The sequence below is a fragment of the Medicago truncatula genome, chromosome 1 (assembly GCF_003473485.1).
Source record: "Medicago truncatula cultivar Jemalong A17 chromosome 1, MtrunA17r5.0-ANR, whole genome shotgun sequence".
Lineage (NCBI taxonomy): Eukaryota > Viridiplantae > Streptophyta > Magnoliopsida > Fabales > Fabaceae > Medicago > Medicago truncatula.
Genome location: NC_053042.1, coordinates 51302737 through 51325406, shown reverse-complemented (window position 1 = coordinate 51325406; position 22670 = coordinate 51302737). Strand labels below are relative to the sequence as shown.

Here is a 22670-nt window from a genome sequence, read left to right as displayed (position 1 = left end):
TTATATGATTATATATGACTACTAGCCCTATCTTTGTAATCATATGAATTGATTTTGGAATTTAATTGATTACTGGCCATAGTTGTTATATCTGACCTAGGAAATATGATTGACTTAATGGATTAAGCTAGAGATAGATAGTTGTTGAGTTATGACATTTAAATTAACGTTTGTATCAAACCTTCAACAATTACGGATTCGCCTAAGAGATTAGGGTGTTGTACCTTTAAAAGAGAGTTTTGAGTCAAAGATTGATCAGAACTATTTTGTTAATTTGTCGTAAATTTAGGAGAATAATTGTAGAGGCTAGGTGCAATCACCAAACAACGAGAATTAATTGATTCGAAAGACTTGATCATTTTATCTCTGTTATTTTCCAAAACAATTAATTTTTATTTTTTGTTAAACTTAGATATATGTTCTGCATACCCCTATTTGTTATCCCTGTTAACTTAGCTCAGTTGGTAGGGATATTGCATTTTATATATGCAGAGGCCGGGGTTCGAACCCCGAACACTCCACTTCTCCACAATTAAATTGTGTGAGCTCTAGCCACTATGCTACTTGACCAACAAAAAAAACCCATATTTGTTAAATCTTGTTATAATTAAATTTCCAAGTTGAGATTGAGACAATTCACGTGAAGATGAACTTATAAATTGTATTACTTCAATGCATATTTAGCAAACTTGCTAAATCTCTACAAGAGATGTTGGGTAAATCATTTACACAATAATTGCTTTGCTTCAATGGTCAAACGTTACACCAGAAGTCGCGCTATTTAACGATGACAACTTTCCAAATTTATATTTAGAAATTGAGAAATGATATTTGAACAACCATTTTTTGATAACTTTTGTGACAACTTTCTCTCTCATACTCACATTATCATATTACTTTCTCTTTCTATTGCTTTAATTTTTGTGTCACTATCTAAATTTCTTTGTATAATTTGGTTGTCCAACAAGTTGTCCCAAAAAATGGTTGTTCAAATAACATTGCTCTTAGAAATTCCTCTCACAAGGTTTTCTTCGGCTACAAGAACCCCACCCCACCACATACACCCCCACATAATTTCTTTTCCTCAAAACACACCTATACATATAAAAGTCCCTCTCTTGCCCAAACTTATACATATAAAAGTCCCTCTTTTGCCCAAAACTTTTAACTCATGCCCTTGCGGATATGAATCAACTTTTTATCAATTGAACTAATTTGCGTTAGGGTTAATAAAGTTATTTATTTAGCCGGTTCATCTTATTTGTGAATGGTTAATTTACTTTCGTACGAATTTTATATCTTTTTTCTTATGAGATGTGTATATTTTTTTAAATATTTTTTTCCGTAGCTCAACAATAATGTTTAAATTTTAATATATGTTTGGAAGATATATTGTATTTGTGGTCGTGTGATGTAATTTTTGAGTGTGACGATATACTCTGATTGTGTTATGTGTATATAATTAATTTAATATATGTCATTTTTGGTTTTCTCTCCTGTAATTTTTGGATTCCGTTCTTGTAATTTGAAGTTTTTTTGTTTTGGACCTTCATGAATTTTGACAGTACAACATCAATGATATGGTAGGGAGGTAAACCGAAATTTTCACAAATTAACAGGGGGGTAAACCGATATTTGCTCAAATTGCAGGGGGCGTAAACCGAAATTTCCACAAATTACAGGGGGCAAAAATTTTCATGAAGGTCTAAAACCAAAAAATTTATTTTACAGGGGGTAAAGCACTATTAAACCTAAATTTATTACAAAACTAAAGAAGATGATTAATTAATTTCAGATACTCACGGCTGTATCTGCTATGTTTTTTACTATTAAGACAAAATTATTTTAGCCATTAATGTTTACAATATGTTACAAACTAAGTGAAAGTAGCTATTACACCATAGTTTGAGATGATTTGAACAAACACTGAATTGATCAGAGAAAAACATAAAAACTATCTTTTATCGAGGGTATACTTCAGTAATGGATACTTCATTCACAGACCATGGAATTGAACATGTGGTAGACTGATCAGAATCAAGCCCTTGCTTTATTCTGTCAGGTGTTCTTCCACGCATTAAAGACGGTGGTTGTCGAGGTAATGACAAGGTAACTGAATAACTGTTGAGCATAAGTGCAATAGTTTCCATGGATGGCCTGTCATATGGACTTTCCTGAACACACAATAAACCAATATGGATGCATCTCATAACTTCATTTCTTGAATAAGAGTCTCTAAGTGTTGGATCCAGTAACTCCAGAGGTGTTTGCTCTGACCATTTTTTCCAAGCCTATGGTAAATACATACTAGTATGTCAGTATTTAAACTTTTCAATCTCTCGTTCCTCACCCATTGAAATTGCCTTTTAGCTTTGATTGCATCAAAAGAGCAAACTAAAAAAATTACACTTATTTATACTCACATAGCTTAAGAGATCATCAGTATGATTCCTTTGATTTAAATCGGTATTCTTCTTGCCACTAACGATTTCCAAAACTAAGACACCGAAGCTAAACACATCTGACTTCACAGAGAACTGTCCGCGCATTGCATATTCTGGAGACATGTAGCCGCTGAAAAACAGCATTGTGATCCAACATATTCAAGAAAGAATGTTAACATTTTCACAAAAAACATGTTTCCTTTTCACACATAATTTGACTGGCTAGTAAGTTATAATGTAAGCATATATGCTAGAGGGGATGACAAAAAGGCATGAAACTTACTAAGTCCCTACTATCCTTCCTGTATTTACTTGAGTCTGATCTGGCTGGAAAATTTTTGCCATCCCAAAATCTGAAATCTTTGGGTTCATATTTTCATCTAATAGAACATTGCTGGCTTTGAGATCACGATGAATAATTCTAAGTTGGGAGTCTTCGTGTAGATAAAGAATCCCTCGAGCGATGCCAACTATAATCTTATGGCGACTAGACCAATCTAACTCCCTTTGCTTTGCAGAATCTACAATATTATGTAAAAATAAAAGATCAAGATTAACAACAGTAGGAAGGTATGATAAATTTTCCATTTATACAACTATTAATCACTTCCAAAGTAATTGTAGTTCTAAAGTTATTAACCATTTATTTGGTAATGGTATGTATTTATAGACAGTGATAGAAGAGTTAAAAAGATCCATACCAAATAGAAAGTGATCGAGGCTTTTGTTTGGTATGTATTCATAAACAAGCATCTTTTCCCTCCCCTCCAAACAAAATCCAAACATTCTCACTAAATTTCTATGTTGAAGCTTGGCTACAAGGGAAGCTTCATTCCTGAACTCTATTGCTCCCTGCAAGGAGGTTATCGACAACCTCTTCACAGCTATCTCTAGTCCGTTAGGAAGGACACCCTAAACACAAACATGGGAATAAACCAATTTACTCAAATATAGCATATTAAAAACATGTGTCAAGCATTTTGCATAAACAAACTACTTACTTTATAAACCACACCAGTCCATTTTATTCAAATTTAGCATATTAAAAACATTTTTCAAGCAGTTTGCACCAACAAATTTCTTACCTTATAAACCACACCAAATCCACCTTGGCCAATCTTGTTCTCATCAGAGAAACAATTTGTGGCAGCTTCAATAGTGGAAAAGTCAAATTGCAAACAATCTATATCTGTAAGATCCTCTCTCCGAACTGCGTAGAGAGTACAGTATACTATCCATCAGCAACCAAATTATAATAAACTAAACCAATGAAACTAATTAACCAAACAAAATATTAAAAATTACTTGAAGATGGATCCTGGACGAATGTATTACTATACTCATACTTCTTGATTGCCCTCTTACGCAGGAAGTAGAAGCCGACAATGAGAAGTGCCATAACAACAACAGTTGGAACAAAAATCGCAATGATTAAAGGCACAGTGCTCTTTCCTACACAAGACCAGCACTTTAAGACATCCCAGATGCAGAGTTAAAATCTATGAAGTACTAACACAGACTTAAACACAACACTGACATGTGTAAATCAATATCAACAATAAATTACGTTAATATGATATATAAATACACTTGTTGTGTCAGACTAATATCGGACACAATACACGTCATCTAAACTGTCGGTGTTACATAAATTAAAACCCTGATAACAAAATTATTGTTACATAAGTTATGTTGATACCTGAAGACGGAGAGGTAAGTTTTGGCTGAGTAGAAACAGCAGAAACGTTATAAAACGGGTAAAATTCATATCGTATATTACAACTCGGAAGAAGTGATCTTGCACCGCGTTTCCCATTACAACAATTTCCAATAGAACTAATGGCACTTTGCAAGCATGTATTACAATCAAACGTAGACAAATCAGGTGTACACTGTGCCAAAGAATAAACCTTAACAGAACCCAAGAATATTTCTTCTTTGGCAGCAAATTTCTGTCCTGAAGGAGAATTCACAGTTTCATATGCTAAACCCTTCAAAAAGTTTGCTAGAAAATCACTGAACAGTGTAGATTCTGAATCAGGAACATTTTCATCTGATTCCAAGGTTATTGCTGGAACCATATGGTTCAAGAAGGAATCGTTGGAGTAACGTAAAAAACATTGGTCGTACCAGATAATAGACTCTGTTTGGTTTTTGCAGAGAGTTGTGATGTTATTTGCTGCGGCGGTTACGCAGTTGTGGCATATGGAGGGAGTAACGTCGGCCCGGCAGAGGAAGATTCCTTTTAAGTCATTGGGGGAATTGAATAGGGGTATGTGGGAGGTGTAGAAAGTGTTGTGTATGGTGGTGTTGACGAGTGAAGAGAGAAGGGTTTTTAAAGTTGTTTGGAAATTTGAATTTGGTTGGTAATATGAGGTGTCGGTGCAAGCATGGGAGTTGTATATTGGAGATACTGATAATGAAAAGGTGAGTGAAGTTAACAAGGATGCAAGAAGAAGAAGAAGAAGAATCAATTGTGTTGTTGTTGAGGAATTGATGATATACATTTTGAGATGAAAAGATAGTATTGTGAATTGAGAGAAATAGTAACAGGTGATACACCTTTCTTTTGTTATGCAATTTAATCTTCCACTGGTTAGAATCAGGTGGATGATGAGTGATGGCGACGATGAGTTTGAGAGGAAATTCTGTACAGCGACGGCGAGTCCTGACTGCAATAGAAACTACTCTAAATGATCAGTGTGGAAGGAGAGTCAAACAATGACTTGACTTGCATGCCATTGGTTGATCACCTGACTTTTTAAAAAGAAAAATACTAGTACTAGAATTAGAGGCAGAAAATTCAAAGGAGACTCCTCTAAATATGACTATTATAAGTCAATTTCTTATCCATAAAGTTAGTTGGCAGATACCAAATATATTTTACTCATATACCACTATTTTAAACTATCAAAGGTTCTATCAGTTGTTCTATTGGGTCATGTTAACAAATGCAAAAAGTCATGGAAAGAATTCAATCAAAACACATTAAATAAACAAAAACAACATTTTAGTATTGGTGGTGGAGAAAAAGATAATAATGATATGGGACATATCTCAGTTCAGTTTTGCGGAAAAGGACGAATTAGAAAAGTTAAATTATTGAGAAAAGATGATAAGGGAAGACACCGGTTGTGTGGTGCCTTACAAGTCCTGGCAAGTCACCATGATGAACAAATATCTTAATTAGATTGAGATTGATTGATTCAGATGAGTCAATTTTGATGGCTTGAAAATGGTGGATTGAGAAATTGACATAGCAGGGATAGTGCCAACATAAGACATGTTTGTCTTATTTTGGATGAATAAGTATTTAAGGTTTTATTTTCTTAACAAAAACTCCTATTGTTGAGTGGACAAAGTCTTCCATAAATATTGATTTTGAATTTGTCATTGTTCTTCAGTTGCAGAAACCTTGTATCTTACAACCTGTTGTGTTGCGGCTGCAACTAGCAGAATGACACTACGACACATTTTGAACACCAATAGATCAAAATACAAATTCAGAAAGATGCCATGGCCATCATGAAATGAAAATGGGCCTCAACCAATACATAATTGGTCTGCTACATTTCAAAAGTTGATATTTTGCCAGCTTACGAGGCTACCAAATACAAGATGACCTAAACGACCTGCAGTTATTATTTCCACATTGATAAATAAGCAAATACAAAATATTACACTGTTTTGAACTCAAAACTACATACACTAACAGACTAAACTTTTAAAATCTCCTCACGTTTTCAAGCTTTGGTATTCAATTGGTAGTAGATTGACTAATTTGTATTGTCGGCATGTTTGAATCAGTTCCACTGTGTAGAAAAAATGCAGGCTGCTTAGGTACCGGTAGCGTAACAGTGAAACTATCTAGCATGAGCACTACTGTTGCCATTGTAGGTCTATCTTCTGGATCTTCTTGGACACATAGTAAACCAATATGGATGCATCTGATAGCTTCATTTGGAGTATAAGACTCTCTTACTGTGTGATCAACCAATTCCAAGGGTGTTCCATTCTTCCAAAGTTTCCAGGCCTGTCTCAAATTTTCATCAAGTATTTGTTATGACGTGATCCCTATAAAGTCGGAAAGACTAAATAAAATCAAGAAGCATAGATTTAAAGCTTTCTTTACTCACATAGGTTACTAAATCATCAGCAACACCTGTTTCATAGAAAGAGTTGCTCTTCTTGCCACTTATAATCTCCATAACGAGGACTCCAAAACTGTATACATCAGACTTTATCGAGAACTCTCCATGCATTGCATACTCCGGAGACATGTAACCACTTAAACACAAACACATATTTATCATTGCTATAAAACACTATCATCCACAAAAAGGACAAGTACTTTATGTCGCATATATAAACATGTACTTACTATGTGCCTACGATTCTACTGGTATTTCCTTGAGTTTGATCCACTCCGAATAATTTTGCCATGCCAAAGTCCGAGATTTTTGGATTCATATCTCCATCCAACAATATGTTGCTAGCTTTAAGATCACGATGAATAATTTTAAGCCTAGAATCTTCATGAAGATATTGAATGCCTCGCGCAATCCCTCCAATAATCTTGTAACGCCTTGTCCAATCCAACAGCCTTTGTTTTTCAGGATCTGCATAAATTTTCTATTCATAAGACTATGATCCCCGATAAAAGTAAACCAGTTTAATGAAACAGAAATTTGACAAAAGAATTCAATTGTACAGTTTTCTCATGTGAAGTGTGCACTATAAAGAGTTCAGATAAGATGCACCTACCAAAAAGAATATAGTCGAGGCTTTTGTTGGCCACAAATTCATAAACAAGTATCTTTTCTTCTCTTTCCAAGCAAAATCCTAGAAGCCTAGCTAAATTTCTATGTTGAAGTTGGGCAACAAGCTCAACTTCATTCTTAAATTGTTCTCCGCCCTGTCCCGAGTGTTTAGAGAGTCTCTTGACAGCTATTTCTTGTCCGCTCGGAAGTGAGCCCTGAATTTTCACAAAAATTACATGGTATATATAACAATTGGTATAATTTCCATGCTATGAAGAAACAAAAGTATGTTAACTTCATACCTTGTAAACCTCACCAAATCCACCTTCACCTAGCTTATTAGCTTCTGAGAATTTGTTTGTAGCTTCTTCAAGTGTACTCAAATCAAATCTCAAGGATTCCACAGTGGAAATATCAGTTTCAGCTATGAAGCAAAAATTATAGGTCTATAAGATCAACTTATGACAGCAGATTATGCATATAAGAAACAAATTAAGACTTAAAATCTGCTTTTCAATTAACTGACGCCCTTACTTTTAGGATCTTGTGCTGCAGAGTCATGCTTCTTCTTCCATGCTCTTTTACTTAAGAAACAAACACCAACGATTAATAGCAGTGTGGCCACAGAAATCGGAACCACAATTGCAACAATTGTCCCTGATGAGATCCCGCTACTTCCTGCAAAATTAAAATTGTAATGATACCTTCGATTTTCAATGCAACATTAATTAAGGTTATTTACAGTTGTTGCCTCTATTTAATACTAATTGATAAAGTCAATTTAGTACATTGTTATTCTCTTTTATGCATACACTTTTCTGCATCTACGTGAAATAGTCAAATAGATCGATAATTGTGACCCTAACAAGTAGTTATTATAAAATTCAGAATTCATCAAAATTATCACAAACGTAAATTATATTACCTCCCAAAGTAGGAGTGCTGGTTGAAGGAGGAACAAGCGCTGGTGCTGCTGAAGGCGCTGGTGATGGTGAAGGAGCAAGGTTTCGATAAAAAGGGTATAATTCATATCTAACATTACAGCTAGGAAACAAAACTCTCCCACCTTGCTTTCCATCACAACACTGTGGAAGAGCTCCAATAGCATCACTAAGACACGTTCTGCAATCTTGCTGTGATAAATCCTCTGTACACTGAGCCATACAATAAAGTGTCTGAAAACCAGAGATGCTAGCTTCCTTTGTTGCGTATTTCTTAGCACCAACAGAAGAATTTGCAGCATTATCTGCTGTTTTGTTCATTGTATCAAACAACAAAGGCATGAATGTCTCCTGGTTTGTGATATTTAGGCTGTTCATCATGAAAACGCCAGGCCTTGTAGCCATGGTGGAGAAAAAAGAGGTGTTGGAATATCGAACCATGCACTCGTCGTACCAGATTACAGCTTGTTTGGATAAGGAGCAGTCTGCATCTGATGATAGTCTCTGTGTTGCGTTCGCCACACATTGTATGCAGAGGGGAGATGAAACGTCGCCTCTGCACATGAATAGACCGTATACGGAGTTTGAGATGTTTCTGCTGGGGACCGTGTTGTAGAATTCATTGTTTGTGGTGGCGTTGGAAGAAAGATAAGAGAAAAGGGTTATGATGTTTGATTTGTAGGTGCTGTTGGATGTGGTTTTGTTCATTGAACAAATCTGGTAGAGATGAGTAGGATTTTGTGCTTTTGTATTTGAGCTCAGGAGAAAGGTAATGAAGAGGAACAGAAATAGAAGGTTGAAGGAATTCAAAGACATAGTGTAATTCATGGCTCTGTTTATTGTGTTAAGGGATGAAGTGTTGTATATATTATTGTTTGTGAAATCTAAGTTTGCTTAAGACATCATTTGTTGCAAGTTAAAAATGAAGTTGCAAGTCAAGTCAAGTCAACCTTGTTTTGTTGTTGTTATGATGCATTTTAGTCCTTGTCATTCTGTTTTCTTTGAAATTCATCCTCTAGGAAAAATCTTGTTTGTTTATCTATTGCTGGACGTGTTTATTACTCTATGTTGAAATTGTATAAGACGTCGTAGAATGGAAAAAGGAAAGGTCAAGAGAGTGATGTAAGACTGTGAGGACATGGAAATTTAAGGATTGCTGAAGTGACCACGATTCCCCTGAGAATGGGTTGAATAAGTCTAATTTAGCTTCATTTTATAAGGGAGATAAAAATCTCAAATTGGTTAAAAAAATTGAGGTTCAACATTTTATAAGTGAGAGAATCGACAAACTTATTATCTTAAATTTTAGATAAAAATGTAATGTCTCTTTCACTTATTATTTTTTGTTTAATGTGACAGGCCACCAGACTCCCATAGTAACTAAACACATTTTAAGTAAAATTCAAAAGTTAAGACTGATCCGATATTTAATGGGATTTTCGTGAACCTTACCTTAAACATTTCAAAACTTTTTTAAAAATTTAACCTTTAAAAAAACACTTTTTACGATAGTCTTAGAAAGTCAACCATCACAGTCTAGTTCCCAAAACTAAAATGTTGATTCAGTTGAAGTCTATTAGACAAAAAAAAAAAAAGTAAACAAGTATAGTTTGAGTTTTAATTTACTAATGCACCATGATGTGCTGTCCCAACACATTGTATTGAGGAAACTTGGACGTAAACACTTTCACGCCAAAATGTGACAGATTTACTTCATTTGATACATTAAACTCCATGTTGTCTTCCTTTCCCTTAAGTTACGAGAGAGGGGAACACCTCTACAGATGGTTTAGCTCTATCTTCACATGTTTGGTTCCCTTCCATCCCTGATTGTATTAGCACTGACTATGTTAGGAATAGACTTGGTCTCCCTAATTATAGGTTCATTTTTTGATGAAAAGGTGTTGACCTAGTTCCCCATATCTTTTTGTATCTTCTTTCTCTTTTAATGAATCTCAGTAATGCTCTCTGCATTACTTTTGTCAAAAAAAAAGTTACGAGCACGCATAAATATTATTAGACTTGTGATTATTAGCTAGGAATTAGTTAGTTAGATATTTACAAGTTCACTTTTTGTCATCTAAAAACAAAATATATATAGATACAAATTTGATATATCAAATTATCTTAATTTGATATATCATATGTCCGTGACAAAGTACAACCATATCAATTGAAACAATAGTTACAAGATGAAATAACTACATAGTAGAAAGACAGAAAAACATGTTAGAAGGTAAAATTAATACCTAAAAGAACCACAATCTTTAGTCCTTCTGCTGTAGACAGGGGCGGATGCACCATAAGGCATGCCACACCAGATTATTTCCCATTTTTTAATAGATATATACCTATTATAGTTTAGAGATATATAATAAAGGGTTAATTAAGTTTTTGGTCCCTACAAATATCTGCAGTTTTGTTTTTAGTCCTTATAAAAATAAATCACACTTTTTAGTCCCTACAAAATTTTTCGTTAGTGTTTTTAGTCCCTGTTAAATTAAAATTTGTTTAATTATGCTTAAAATTTTAAATTTTTTAATGATTTTTTACATACTTGTTTAAAACATTATAAAAGGTTCCGCCACAATAAATTAGCTCAAAATTTTATTTTTAGGTCCAAATTTTCGTTAATTTTATCTTGAATTTTTGGCGTTTTAAAAAAATTATATTTAATTCATTACATGTTAAAAAATTCTAATTTTTTATAAAAGAAATTATTATAATATTCTTAGCATGTCTGTTAAAAATCATTTAAAAATATAAAAGTTTAAGTATAATTAAACAAATTTCAATTTAACAGGGACCAACACATACTTTTAGTCCTTATAAGATTAAAATTTTCTTAATTGTGCTTAAACTTTTAAATTTGTAACATATTTTTCACATACTTACTTAGAATATTATACAAAGTTCCTCCACAAAAAAGTAACTTAAAATTTTATTATTAGGTCCAAATTTTCATTAATATAATCTTGAAAATTTGGCTTTTAGAAAAATTCATATTTAATTCATTACATGTTAAAAAAATAAAAAAAATTACAAAAGAGTGTCTTATGATGTTATGAACATGTATGTAAAAAATCTTTCAAAAATTTAGAAGTTTAAGCATAATTAAACAAATTTTAATTTAACAGGGACTAAAAACACTAACAGAAAATTTTGTAGGGACTAAAAAGTGTGATTTATTTTTATAGGGACTAAAAACAAAACTGCAGATATTTATGGGACCAAAAACTTATATAACCCTATAATAAATATTATGTTGCGCAACATTAGCACGTATATCTAGCGTGTCCTAGTGGTAAGCACCATCTACTGTTTTCGTCATTATCACTTGTTCGATTCCCTCCATCAGCTGTTTTGCATTTCTCTTTTTTTTTTTTTTTTTTTTTACCGCTAGCAGAGTGAACTTGTGCTGCCTTTGCTCTTCATATGTCCTACTTTTTGTAGAAACAAAGCACAAATTCTTGTTATATAAAAAAACTTCTTTTATCAAATAAATACAATCCTTTTCTTGACCAAAAAAAAATACAATCCTTCTCTCTTTATTTATTTCTTGGTGGAATCTTTCTTTTTATTTAAAATATCCTTAAATAATATTATATTTTTTATTAAACTAAAATATATTTTATTCTTTTTATTATACTTGATTATAAATATACATTTTTTTTAAGTGATGAATTATTTATAAAATGTTTTTTATTAAGGATTTTAAGTTATTTGGAGTGCGTAGAGAATTAATTTAAGGCTTTTAGTTCAATTTTTTGATAATTAACGTCACGTTTATTACAACTTAAATTTTGTGTTTCTATCTTATAGTTTTAGTTTATTTTAGTGACCTACGTAAAAAGAATCATGACTCCGTCACTGTTTTATGTCAAGACACTAATAACACTTGACATGTTTATGGTTTTGTTCCCTTCATGATTTGAAATAATTTTTTCTTATTGCATTGTACTTGCATTTTGGATCTCTCTAATTATGTTTGTTCAGAATTTTGGGTTTCACTAACCATAACGGAATAACTTATTTCTTTAATTGTATTGTATTTGTTGTTTCCTCTATAGACAATTATTATTGTAAATGTATTGAATCAAACAATGTTATTTATTATTTTTTTGTATAATTTAATTCATAAATTCTTTCATATTTTTGCCACACCAAAATACAATGTCTGGATCCGCCCCTGGCGGCAGGGGATTCCATTCTCTATAAAGAGTACTACAACTCATACTTAGGGTGTGTTTGGAACCACTGAAAGTGAAAGGAAAGAAGCTATATGGAATGGAAAGTTTATTGGAAGTTGGGCTTCCACCGTTTGGAACTCCAAAGAAAGAGTGTGGAATGATCAATTTTGATGGGTCCTACATCAAGAAAACTTTCTGGCCAAATTTGAGAAGAAAGCATGAAGAAATTATCCAATCTTTCAAATGGACATTTATACCCTTGCTTTGGTAGATGTGCATGAATTATCTACACTTTTGCAATAGTGTTTATATAATCAACTTAAAACAAATATTTAATAACAATGTTAAATCAATAATTTAATTAATAAATAACCAATATACTAATATTTTATTTTAAAATATTATATAAATATATCTATGAATATATGCATATATTTATATTAGTATAAATATTTTACATACATATTTTATTCAAATGTAGGGATATTTATGTCATTTACAAAAATATATCATTTTCTTTTCTCTAACTTTCTTTTCATTTTCACTTATACCAAATAACTAAACAATCATCTCACTTTCCTTTCCGTTTCTATTCTCTTTCAATCCTTATACTTTCTTTCCTTCTACTTTCTTTCCTTTTGTCATCCAAACGGACCCTTAAAATTGTAACTGGTACACATAACTCTTCCTCCTTGACTTCAAAGACAACACCACTGAGACACATTCTGCAATATCTAGGTGCCTCAAAAATCCAACGTAAACTGAAGCAAGATAAAACCATGGTGTGAACTGTGATTGCGACACAGTTGGACTACTCTGTTTTTGGTAGTGATACACCATGAAGTTTCTTTTGGTGTAAACTAATTATAATATGTGGGCTTCAAATGGTTGAATATACATTGATATCTTATAAAATATTCATTTTTGAAGGGTCTTATACAATATTTATGTTGGGATGTATTTTCTTATAAAGAAAAAAGAAAAAGAAAAAGAAAAAGAAAAAGAATAAGAATAAGAATAAGAATGTTGTCATAAGAATTGTCATAAAATGATTTTATAAGATCACTAATCTTTTTAATATTACCTTTTTTATAAACTAAAATACATAAAATAATCCATTTGTGGCCAAATTATTTTTTCTACAAAGTGGGTCAATGTTTATTTTGTTTTTTCTTTAATCGATAAATATTATTAATCAATAAACTCATGCAAGAAGCATTAATAAATTCGGGTTTGAAAAAATACAATGAGGGAAAATTAGTTGCCACATAAACACTAGCTCAAACAAAAAACCTTAAAAATCACCCCTACATAAAAAGAACAACCCAAGAGAGTAATGACGCAATCATATATATATGACAAACCACCGACATATACCTACTAAGTGGGTCAATGTTAATTCATGGTAGTGTTTGACAATAACTTGATATGTTCAAGATATATACAGTCTATCGAAGAAAAAGAAGAAGAAGAAGACTAGATAAATACATTCTCTCCCTAAAAAAAAAAAAAAAAAAAGATAAATACATTCTCCAAATCCAAGTGGACTGTTTTCAAAATCGGCGAGCTTTCGGTCTTTTGCACATTTCCTCAGATAGATTGGACGGTTTGTCTCCACCCCATCATTTCTGTCCAGTACTTTTTTAGGGTAAATTCTGTAACTATATAAAGAAAATACAATTTATCATCAAATTTTATTTAAAATTGAAAAATGGTTTCTCAAATTTTTCTGATTAATTAAAAATTATTCCATGAGTTTAACTGAGATAAATAAAATACTACTATAACTTACAACAAATTCAAATAAAAATATCTAAAATTTATTGAATTTTAATTAAATCTTAACTACACACTTAGAAGTTAATATGTATGATGTTTTAGTTTAATACCTTACTAGAATTCATAAATAAGAAAAACTAATTGATCACTATTTCAGAAAAATATAGTCAACATAATTTAACTTTATTGATTTTTTTTTTTTTGAAAGAGTTTAACTTTATTGAATTTAACTTTATTGATGTAACATATATAAAATATAATTGTATTTTGTAATATAAATATATATTTAATTGTATTTTCTAAATCACACTTTCTCTTAATTTAATTTATTACGAAAACTTGTTTTATGAAAACATTAGTTAGATGATAATAATAATAATAATAATAATAATAATAATAATAATAATATAGTAAAATTAGTTGAAATTTCCTTACATTTAAGACATCAAATATAACTTTTTTTATAGAGTTAAATCCTCAATTTTTTTACTTATCACTTATCTTTTTTTGAGAGGGATCTATCACTTATCTTATATTTCAAGTTTTTCACTGTTTGCTTTTTTAACTCAATCTTCACATTCAAATCGATTGAAACCATTTTTTCTCAAAATTTAACAACTATAATATAAACCATAATCTTCACTCTTCCTACAGTAAATTTTAATATCAATTTCTAACATCAAAATTTTCTAAGACTATATGGTATCATGAAACCATCGCAAGCCTTCAAATTAAATATTTGAATGGAAAAGAAAATTTGAATGCAATGTGAAGAAAGAATTTGATAGCAAGGCCAATTTAGTTTCATTATAAAAATAAGCATATCTAGTTGACTTGAAAAAGAAAACTTAGGAATCAAAGTCCCATATAATCTAAATTTAGGAAATCAAAATTGAAATTAAATAATGTTCATATTTTTATTTTTTTTTGGTACATTAATGTTCATATTTTATTAATAACAAAACATGATTTACATATAAAATTACAAACATTTTTTGATTTGTATATATAGACACATATGTGAATGAGACACCACCGGCCACCGGGGTATAACACAAGCATGGTTGGTGCACAAAATGCGTGAGTGTTGTAAACAGAAGTACTAATATAGTATGAAAGACGACTATCGAGGACATACACTGGAGGAGGAGAGGGAATAGTTGGTGGAATGACCTGAATATGATTCATGTCCAGCTGAATGGCCTGAATTTCTTCTCGTCCTGCCGTGCATGAAAAATGCTGGTTCCATGGGAAATGGCATTTCAATTGAGACATTATTAAGATATGAAACAACAGTTCCCATTGTAGGCCTATCATCTGGATTTTCTTGGACACAAAGTAAACCAATTTGCACACACTTTTCTACTTCATTTGGTGAATAAGATTCTTGCATAATTGGATCCAGCATCTGAAATGGTGATTCATCTTTCCATTGATTCCAAGCCTGAAGCCATAAATATAATACATTTCATTTCCTGATTATTTTCCTTATTAATTTGCATTTTTTGGGATCTATATAAGGAACTAACAATAAAATACAGAGAAAAACAAATAGGGTTTGGATACTCACGTGACTTAAGAGATCATCGATACGACGTGATTCAAATGAACATGAATTCTTTTTTCCACTAATAATCTCGAGAACCATCACTCCAAAACTAAAAACATCAGACTTCTCTGAAAATTGTCCATGCATTGCATATTCCGGAGACATGTAACCACTGACGAAAAGGGAAAAAATCAGTATCGAAATCATAAATTCTACTAAAATAGTCGTGATTGACTCAATTGATTTTGGATTCAGATCTAATGGCCCTACTGTAGTTGCAGAGGATCAAAACTCAAATTTAAGAATGCCAATAGAATACTCAAAAAAGTTAAAAGGAATGACAAGTTTTTTCTTCTAAATATATTGCAAAATAATAAATAAATGATTAAGATAAATAACACTTCATATTTGATTTTGTTCAAAAAAAAAACTTCATATTTGATACAAATATTAGAATGGTAAAGGTAATGATTTGAAACTCACTATGTGCCCACAACTCTATTTGTATGTCCTTGAACTTGTTCTATAGCTACCATCCTTGCCATGCCAAAATCAGAGATTTTTGGATTCATATTGTTATCTAGAAGAACATTGCTTGGTTTAATATCACGGTGTATAATCTTGAGACGAGAATCTTCATGAAGGTAAAGAATTCCTCGAGCAATCCCTTTAATGATATTATACCGTTCAGGCCAAGTTAATTGCTTTTGCTTCCGAGAATCTACAAATTATGGTTAGAACCAAACACATAAGATTGAACTTTAAAATGTGAAACTTCAACTAGAATTGAAATAAATACTGAAGTGTCAATGATATCATACCAAATAGGAAGTGATCAAGACTTTTGTTAGGCACATATTCATAGACGAGTATCTTTTCTTGGTCTTCAAGGCAAAATCCTATTAACCTCACTAAATTTCTGTGTTGAAGTTTGGCAATTAACATCACCTCATTTTTGAATTCTTCTGCTCCTTGGCCAGAAGTTTTGGACAGTCTCTTCACAGCTATTTCTTGTCCACTAGGAAGAGTTCCCTAAAATTAGAAAACATTAGAAAAAAATGAAAACATGCATTAATTATGTACTCATCACATTCACACATTATTACCTTGTAGACTTGTCCATATCCCCCTCTGCCTATTTTGCTATCTTCAGAAAACATGTTTGTTGCTATTTCAATTGTAGCAAAATCAAATTCCAATGACTCTGAGTTTTTAAATTCAAGCACAACTGCATCACAGTTCACAGAATAGCCTTTTAAAATTAATATTCATAGCCAAAACTATATAGTATATACTAAAACACAGGCATTGATTAAGCTAGAATATTATAGATGATGGGTTTATTGACATTACAGTTTTCTCTGTGACTGGCCCTGCGTCTCTTCTTCGCTTTTATCAATAATAAACAGCAGCCGGTGGACAAAATCACGGCCAAAATGACAACCAAAACAACAATGATTGCAACCACATTGGTTGGAATATTTCTCCCTCCTGTCAAACATTATCATATTGACATTAATTCCAGACAGTTAAAAGTTCTTAATAAATAATTTTGGATGTAATCACAAGGTTTTCAAAGTCTATGTGACTCCAATGCAACATCAATTGCACTTGATCGCGATTCTTCGTATTAAAAAAAAAGTTCATGACCATGATAAGGTTGTGGCATCAAGATTTTTGAAGTCTCCACAACCTGCTTGAGCCCCATTAATTGCAATTCTTCCTAATAACAAAAAGTGCAATGCATTTGCAACCATTATTGCAACTTATAACCTTGGTAAAATTGATAGCATGACTAAATTAGATTACTATAATAGCCGATTTGATAGGTATCGCAATTCCACGAGAAAAAAGTTTGGATGTTCGATCCGAGGATTAATCTTATGGCAGGCTCAAAGAGTCTAAGCCATAAAGATATTTTGGCGCGCTTACTAGGGTCAAAGATGCTAATTATGGATTAATAGAATCATCATATAAATAAACTAACCCTTAGTTGTTGTTGCTGCTGCTGAGGTCTCTGAATGCTGATAAAACGGATAAGTTTCAAACCTAACAAAACAACTTGGAAAGAAAACAGTTTCCCCTATGCTACCACCACAACAATCCTTAGGAAATTCTACCACCGCAACCTCAATACACCGCCTACAATCTCCGGCTGACAAGTCCGGTGTGCACTGAGCAAGACCATATAGCGTTACACTGGCAGAAGCATTTTCTTGCTTCACAGCATACTTGTTAAAACCACCAAGAGAAAGTGCAGCTTCTTTTGGAAGAACATTCAAAACAGATCTTAAAGCAGAGTAAAATCTTTTACTCTGTAACAAAACAGGGTCCCCCATTGGAATCTCGATCTTGTATCTAGGCCATGTTTCCATTTTCATGAAGATGAATCTGTAGGAATACCTTAACAAACACTCGTTGTACCAGATCACAGCTTCTTTAGAAGAAGGACAAGATGATGGAATTTTTTGTGTTGCAAAACCAATACACTCTCTGCATAGAGCAAATGGAACATCTCCACGACACATATAGAGACCATAGACTTTGTTTGAATCATTTCCTGATGTTGTGTTGAAAAATCTAACATCATTGGTTACGTTGGAAGAAAGTGAAAACAGAACAGTGTTAAGGTTTTTGTGAAAAGTGCTGTTTGGTGTGAATGTTTGGTTGGTTGTGCAGGTAACATTGTTGAACACTGATGCAGATGTTTCTGTTATGGAAAGTATAAGAGTTCTAAGAAAAAACTGTACTATAAGATTCTTTTTTACTAATATGGTAATCATGATTCTGCTATGCTGCAAAAATATCTATGAGCAAGCATAAACATGTGGTTGAATTTGCATGTAAATGATATGGTAAATTAATTAAGTAGGATCTTGTAATTAGATTCAGAGATCTCAAGGTATAGTGTAGTTGAAATTAGTTATGAGTCAATAAAGGACAAAAAAAAAAAAAAAAAAAAAACTGTACTTTAAAAAAGGGGTAGAAGCTAACTAACTTCATATAAATATAATAATCTGACTCAGTGGATGGGGGGCATCTACTGCCAACTTTTCCATCTTCAATCTTCTAATATTCTATGGCTGCATTTCAGGTACAAAATTAAAGTCCTATCCAATCATATTATTGTCAATCCTAGCTGCTTATAAAAATAAAATATTGTCGATTCTAGCTGGAGGACTCACTCTTGCCATAATATAATAATCATAGGTTGTTTATTTGCTAGCTAGTATTCATTGATATTTTAGAGTCATAGACTAAGATTTTTTTATTTGTCATTTAGCCTTTTTTCTTATAAATATTTGTCGTTTAGATAAAATTATTGAATCGTGGGGCCATGTGAATAATGAGTAAAAGATGAAAAAAAATTACTCAAGTAATCCATTGAATATTATTTGCACTTGCACCGACAAGACTATGTTAGACGTTTAATCTGTATATTTGCTTACAATTGTCTTTTAGTATTGTTACAAATAATATTTAAATGACTAATTTATTACAATTAAATAATTTAAAGGACTTTTGATATAATTTATTACAATTATTATGAACCACATACATCATTAATTGAATTAATCGAATGAACCTAAAAAGTAAAATTTGATTATATTTTGAGACAATGGAGTATTTATTTTTGTATTTGTCATGTAGTTTTTTTCTCATGAATATTTGTCGTTTATATAAAATGATTGAATTATGGGGCCATGTGAATAATGAGTAAAAGATGAAAAAATTATTCGAGTATTCCGGTGAATATCATGTGCCCTGATTAAGAAAGGTGAGGAGGACTCCAGCACAATTTTAGGTGTGTACCCACTTGAGTTGGGTGAATGATTTTTTTTTCTGATTGTTGAGTTGGACGAATGATCGCCATGTGTATTTTCACCGATTGTATTTTTTAGTACTAGACTAGACTCTTTTTTGTGTCAAAAAAATAATACTAGACTCTTTTTTTTTTTTTTTTTCATCTTAAGAGTTTATTTATAGACGACACTCATACACATATATTTTATTTTTTTTATAATACACATTAAATATGAAAAAGTTGAGAGTGGATTTGAATCCGAGTCCCAGCACATTAAACATCTTTGTGGTTTTTTTTTTTTTTTAATAAGGCAAAATGAAATATATTATTATCAAAAACGTAATCGTTGCAGCACAAGGCGTGCTAAACAATCACGGAAGAACAAAGTCTTGTCAAGAATACACAAGTTATCAATCGATGCCCATACAAACCAAAGGGCTCGACCACCAATTATGAGTATCATAGCTAAAAACAACATTACTAGCTTTTAACCACCACAAAGAAGATGATTTTACTTTGTCTAACATTTGTGGTAAAGAGCTCTGCCTCTTTCTAAAAACTCTATCATTCCGCAAAACCCAAATACACGAAGCCAAATCAAATGGAAGAACGATCGACGTGATTTCAAACTACCAGCATACTGAATAAATTGCAAAAAATGGTCCGCCATAAACTGAGAATCAGCGCCTTCAACCCCCAGCCACTCCCTCACCAAAGACCATAAGGCACCAAAAAATGGGCAAGACAGAAACAAGTGATTCACATCTTCATCATGCCCACAACCAGAAACACAACCGCCCCTCCATAGGAATAATGTCACGGTTTGCCAAATTTCCCTTCGTAGGTAAGCGGTCCCTCAAAAGCCGCCAAGCAAGAATAGATACTTTGAGAGGTACCTGTTTATGCCAAATTAATTCCATATATGAATGTAACTGAGGTTGTTCCTGTGATGTCAGCATGTCATACACCCCATGGACTGAATACCCGCCTCCCTGATCCGATAACCACAACCACCTATCTGACAAAGATTCCTGCAAAAAAGCTGTCAGTAATAAAGCCTTACACTCCTCTACCAGGTCCTCCTCCCACGCCCATAACCGACGACGCCACTACCACACCTCACCACCAACCTCCACCCCCAACAAAAACATAGTCATAATCGTGATTACTTTGTTGACGGCCAAATTATATAGCCGTCTAAAGCGCTCACGAAACGGAACATCACCACACCAACAATCCCGCCAAAAATCAGTATCGGAACCATCCCCCACCCTCCTCCTAACACAATCCGAAAACCAACCCTCCCCATCCTCGTTTATCCCATCTCTAATCCTCACTATCTCTCTCCACCAAGAAGAACAACTCCGGCCCCTATCCTCCAAACCTCCATCCACCACACCATACCTAGCCACCAACACCTTACGTCATAACCCTTCCCTATCAACTAACAAACGTCAACATCATTTTCCTAACAGGGCTATATTAAACTCTCCCAACCTCCTAACAGCCAACCCTCCATACTCCTTTTTTAGACTCAAAGAATTCCAACCAATCCAAACTATTTTTCTTTTATCCTTACTTCCCCCTGAAAAAAATTTAATTAACAGAGATTCAATGGAAGAGATTATATCTGACGGAGCTTTGAAAAAGGAAAGTGCATAGACAGGAAGAGCAGTCAGGACAGACTTTAGAAGGATTAGGCGACCACCAAAAGAGAGAAACCGACTACGCCAACCAGACAATCTAGATTTAATTCGATTAACAACAGGTTCCCAAAATAATAACTGTCGAGGGTCACCCCCAATCGGAAGGCCCAAATAAAGGAACGACATTGTACCCAATTTACAGCCCAACACTGAAGTCGCTTCAATCAACCAAGAAGCATTAATATTAACCCCTATCAACGAACTTTTATGATAATTAACTTTCAAACTAGACATAGCCTCAAACAAGACAAGACCAACCCTCAAAGCACGAACATTAGCCCAACTTTTCTTCCCAATGAGGAGCGTATCATCTGCAAACTGAAGATGAGACACAGACACTGAATTAGTGCCCCCCCACAGAGTATCTCGTAAAGATATCTGTTTCAACCATTTTTTGCATCAAAACATTCAACCCCTCTGCTGCTAATAAAAACAAAAATGGAGATAGAGGGCCACCCTGCCGAAGACCCCGCTCAAGAGAGAACTCCTCAGTTGGGCTACCATTCACTAAAACCGACGCAGTTGCGGTGTAAACACACTTTTTTTATCCACTTTCTCCACAAGACCGGAAAAGACATACTCCCCATTACCTCATCTAGATACCCCCAATCGACAGAGTCGTGCGCCTTTTCGAAATCCACTTTGAACAACAAGAGGTCTTTCTTGGTTTTTCGAGCCTCATCGACAACCTCATTAGCTATCAGAATTCCATCAAGAATTTGTCTATCTCTAACAAACGCAGACCGCACTTCTGACACTACACTCCCAATGACTTGTCGAAGCCTGTTTGCTAGAATTTTTGCCAAACTTTTATAGAGACTTCCCACCAGAGAAATAGGACGAAAATCATTCAAAGATTGAGGACTCTCAACTTTAGGAATTAAAGCAATGAACGTAGAATTTATACCTTTCGATAACTTACCATTCCTATGAAATTCTGAAACAAATCGCACAACATCATCCTTCAACTCATTCCAAAAATTCTTGATGAATTCAAAGTTGATCCCATCAGGACCCGGGCTCTTAAAGCTATCGCAGTCCCACACTACAGACTTAATTTCATCCACATAAAAAGGTTTGGTCAAGCTACCCCTTTCAAAAAAAGACAATCTTCGAAACCTCAAATTACCCACACTAGGCCGCGCCATTCTAGGAGCAAGAAAATGATTTTTAAAGTGCGAAAACACAGCTTGACGAACTGGTTGAACACCCGCCACTGCCACCCCATTCACTAGAATCGACGACAACGAGTTAATGTGTCTTCTTCCAGCCAAAACAAAATGGAAAATTTTGGAATTAGCATCCCCATCACGTATCCAATTTAGTCTTGACTGCTGCCAACAAATACTAGTGTTAAGGCGAGACAAGGAGTGAATATCTGTCGAAATTCCATGAATCTCAGCAATCTCTTCCTCAGACAACTCCACTTCCTCCCCTTTAGAATCTAGTGCCGCCTGCCTATTCTTTAACGAAACAATTTTAGCCGACAAATTCGA

At 33.3% G+C, this 22670-nt stretch overlaps 2 protein-coding genes across 3 annotated transcripts; both read right to left on the bottom strand.

Annotated features, from left to right (window-relative positions):
* Window positions 1-1778: 1778 nt before the first annotated feature.
* On the bottom strand, window positions 1779-5411 carry LOC25485266 (cysteine-rich receptor-like protein kinase 10). 2 transcript variants are annotated; one of them, XM_013614455.3, is made up of 7 exons: window positions 4144-5411; window positions 3750-3896; window positions 3530-3654; window positions 3146-3356; window positions 2728-2965; window positions 2424-2574; window positions 1779-2291 (listed from the first exon to the last, which is right to left on the bottom strand). In XM_013614455.3, exons 1-7 carry the CDS (start codon window positions 4949-4951, stop codon window positions 1962-1964), a joined length of 2010 nt encoding a protein of 669 aa, XP_013469909.1. In that variant the 5' UTR covers window positions 4952-5411; the 3' UTR covers window positions 1779-1961. The 2 variants fall into 2 exon arrangements, with proteins under 2 accessions (XP_013469909.1, XP_024626438.1); XM_024770670.2 differs by having other exon boundaries at window positions 3750-3912; window positions 4144-4403.
* Window positions 5412-5970: 559 nt separating this feature from the next.
* On the bottom strand, window positions 5971-18809 carry LOC25485264 (uncharacterized). The gene is made up of 15 exons (XM_039831393.1): window positions 17651-18809; window positions 17017-17154; window positions 16770-16891; window positions 16485-16695; window positions 16147-16384; window positions 15685-15835; window positions 15239-15558; window positions 13863-13996; window positions 8130-9038; window positions 7739-7882; window positions 7507-7628; window positions 7209-7419; window positions 6826-7063; window positions 6581-6731; window positions 5971-6477 (listed from the first exon to the last, which is right to left on the bottom strand). Exons 1-15 carry the CDS (start codon window positions 18444-18446, stop codon window positions 6202-6204), a joined length of 4161 nt encoding a protein of 1386 aa, XP_039687327.1. The 5' UTR covers window positions 18447-18809; the 3' UTR covers window positions 5971-6201.
* Window positions 18810-22670: the final 3861 nt, after the last annotated feature.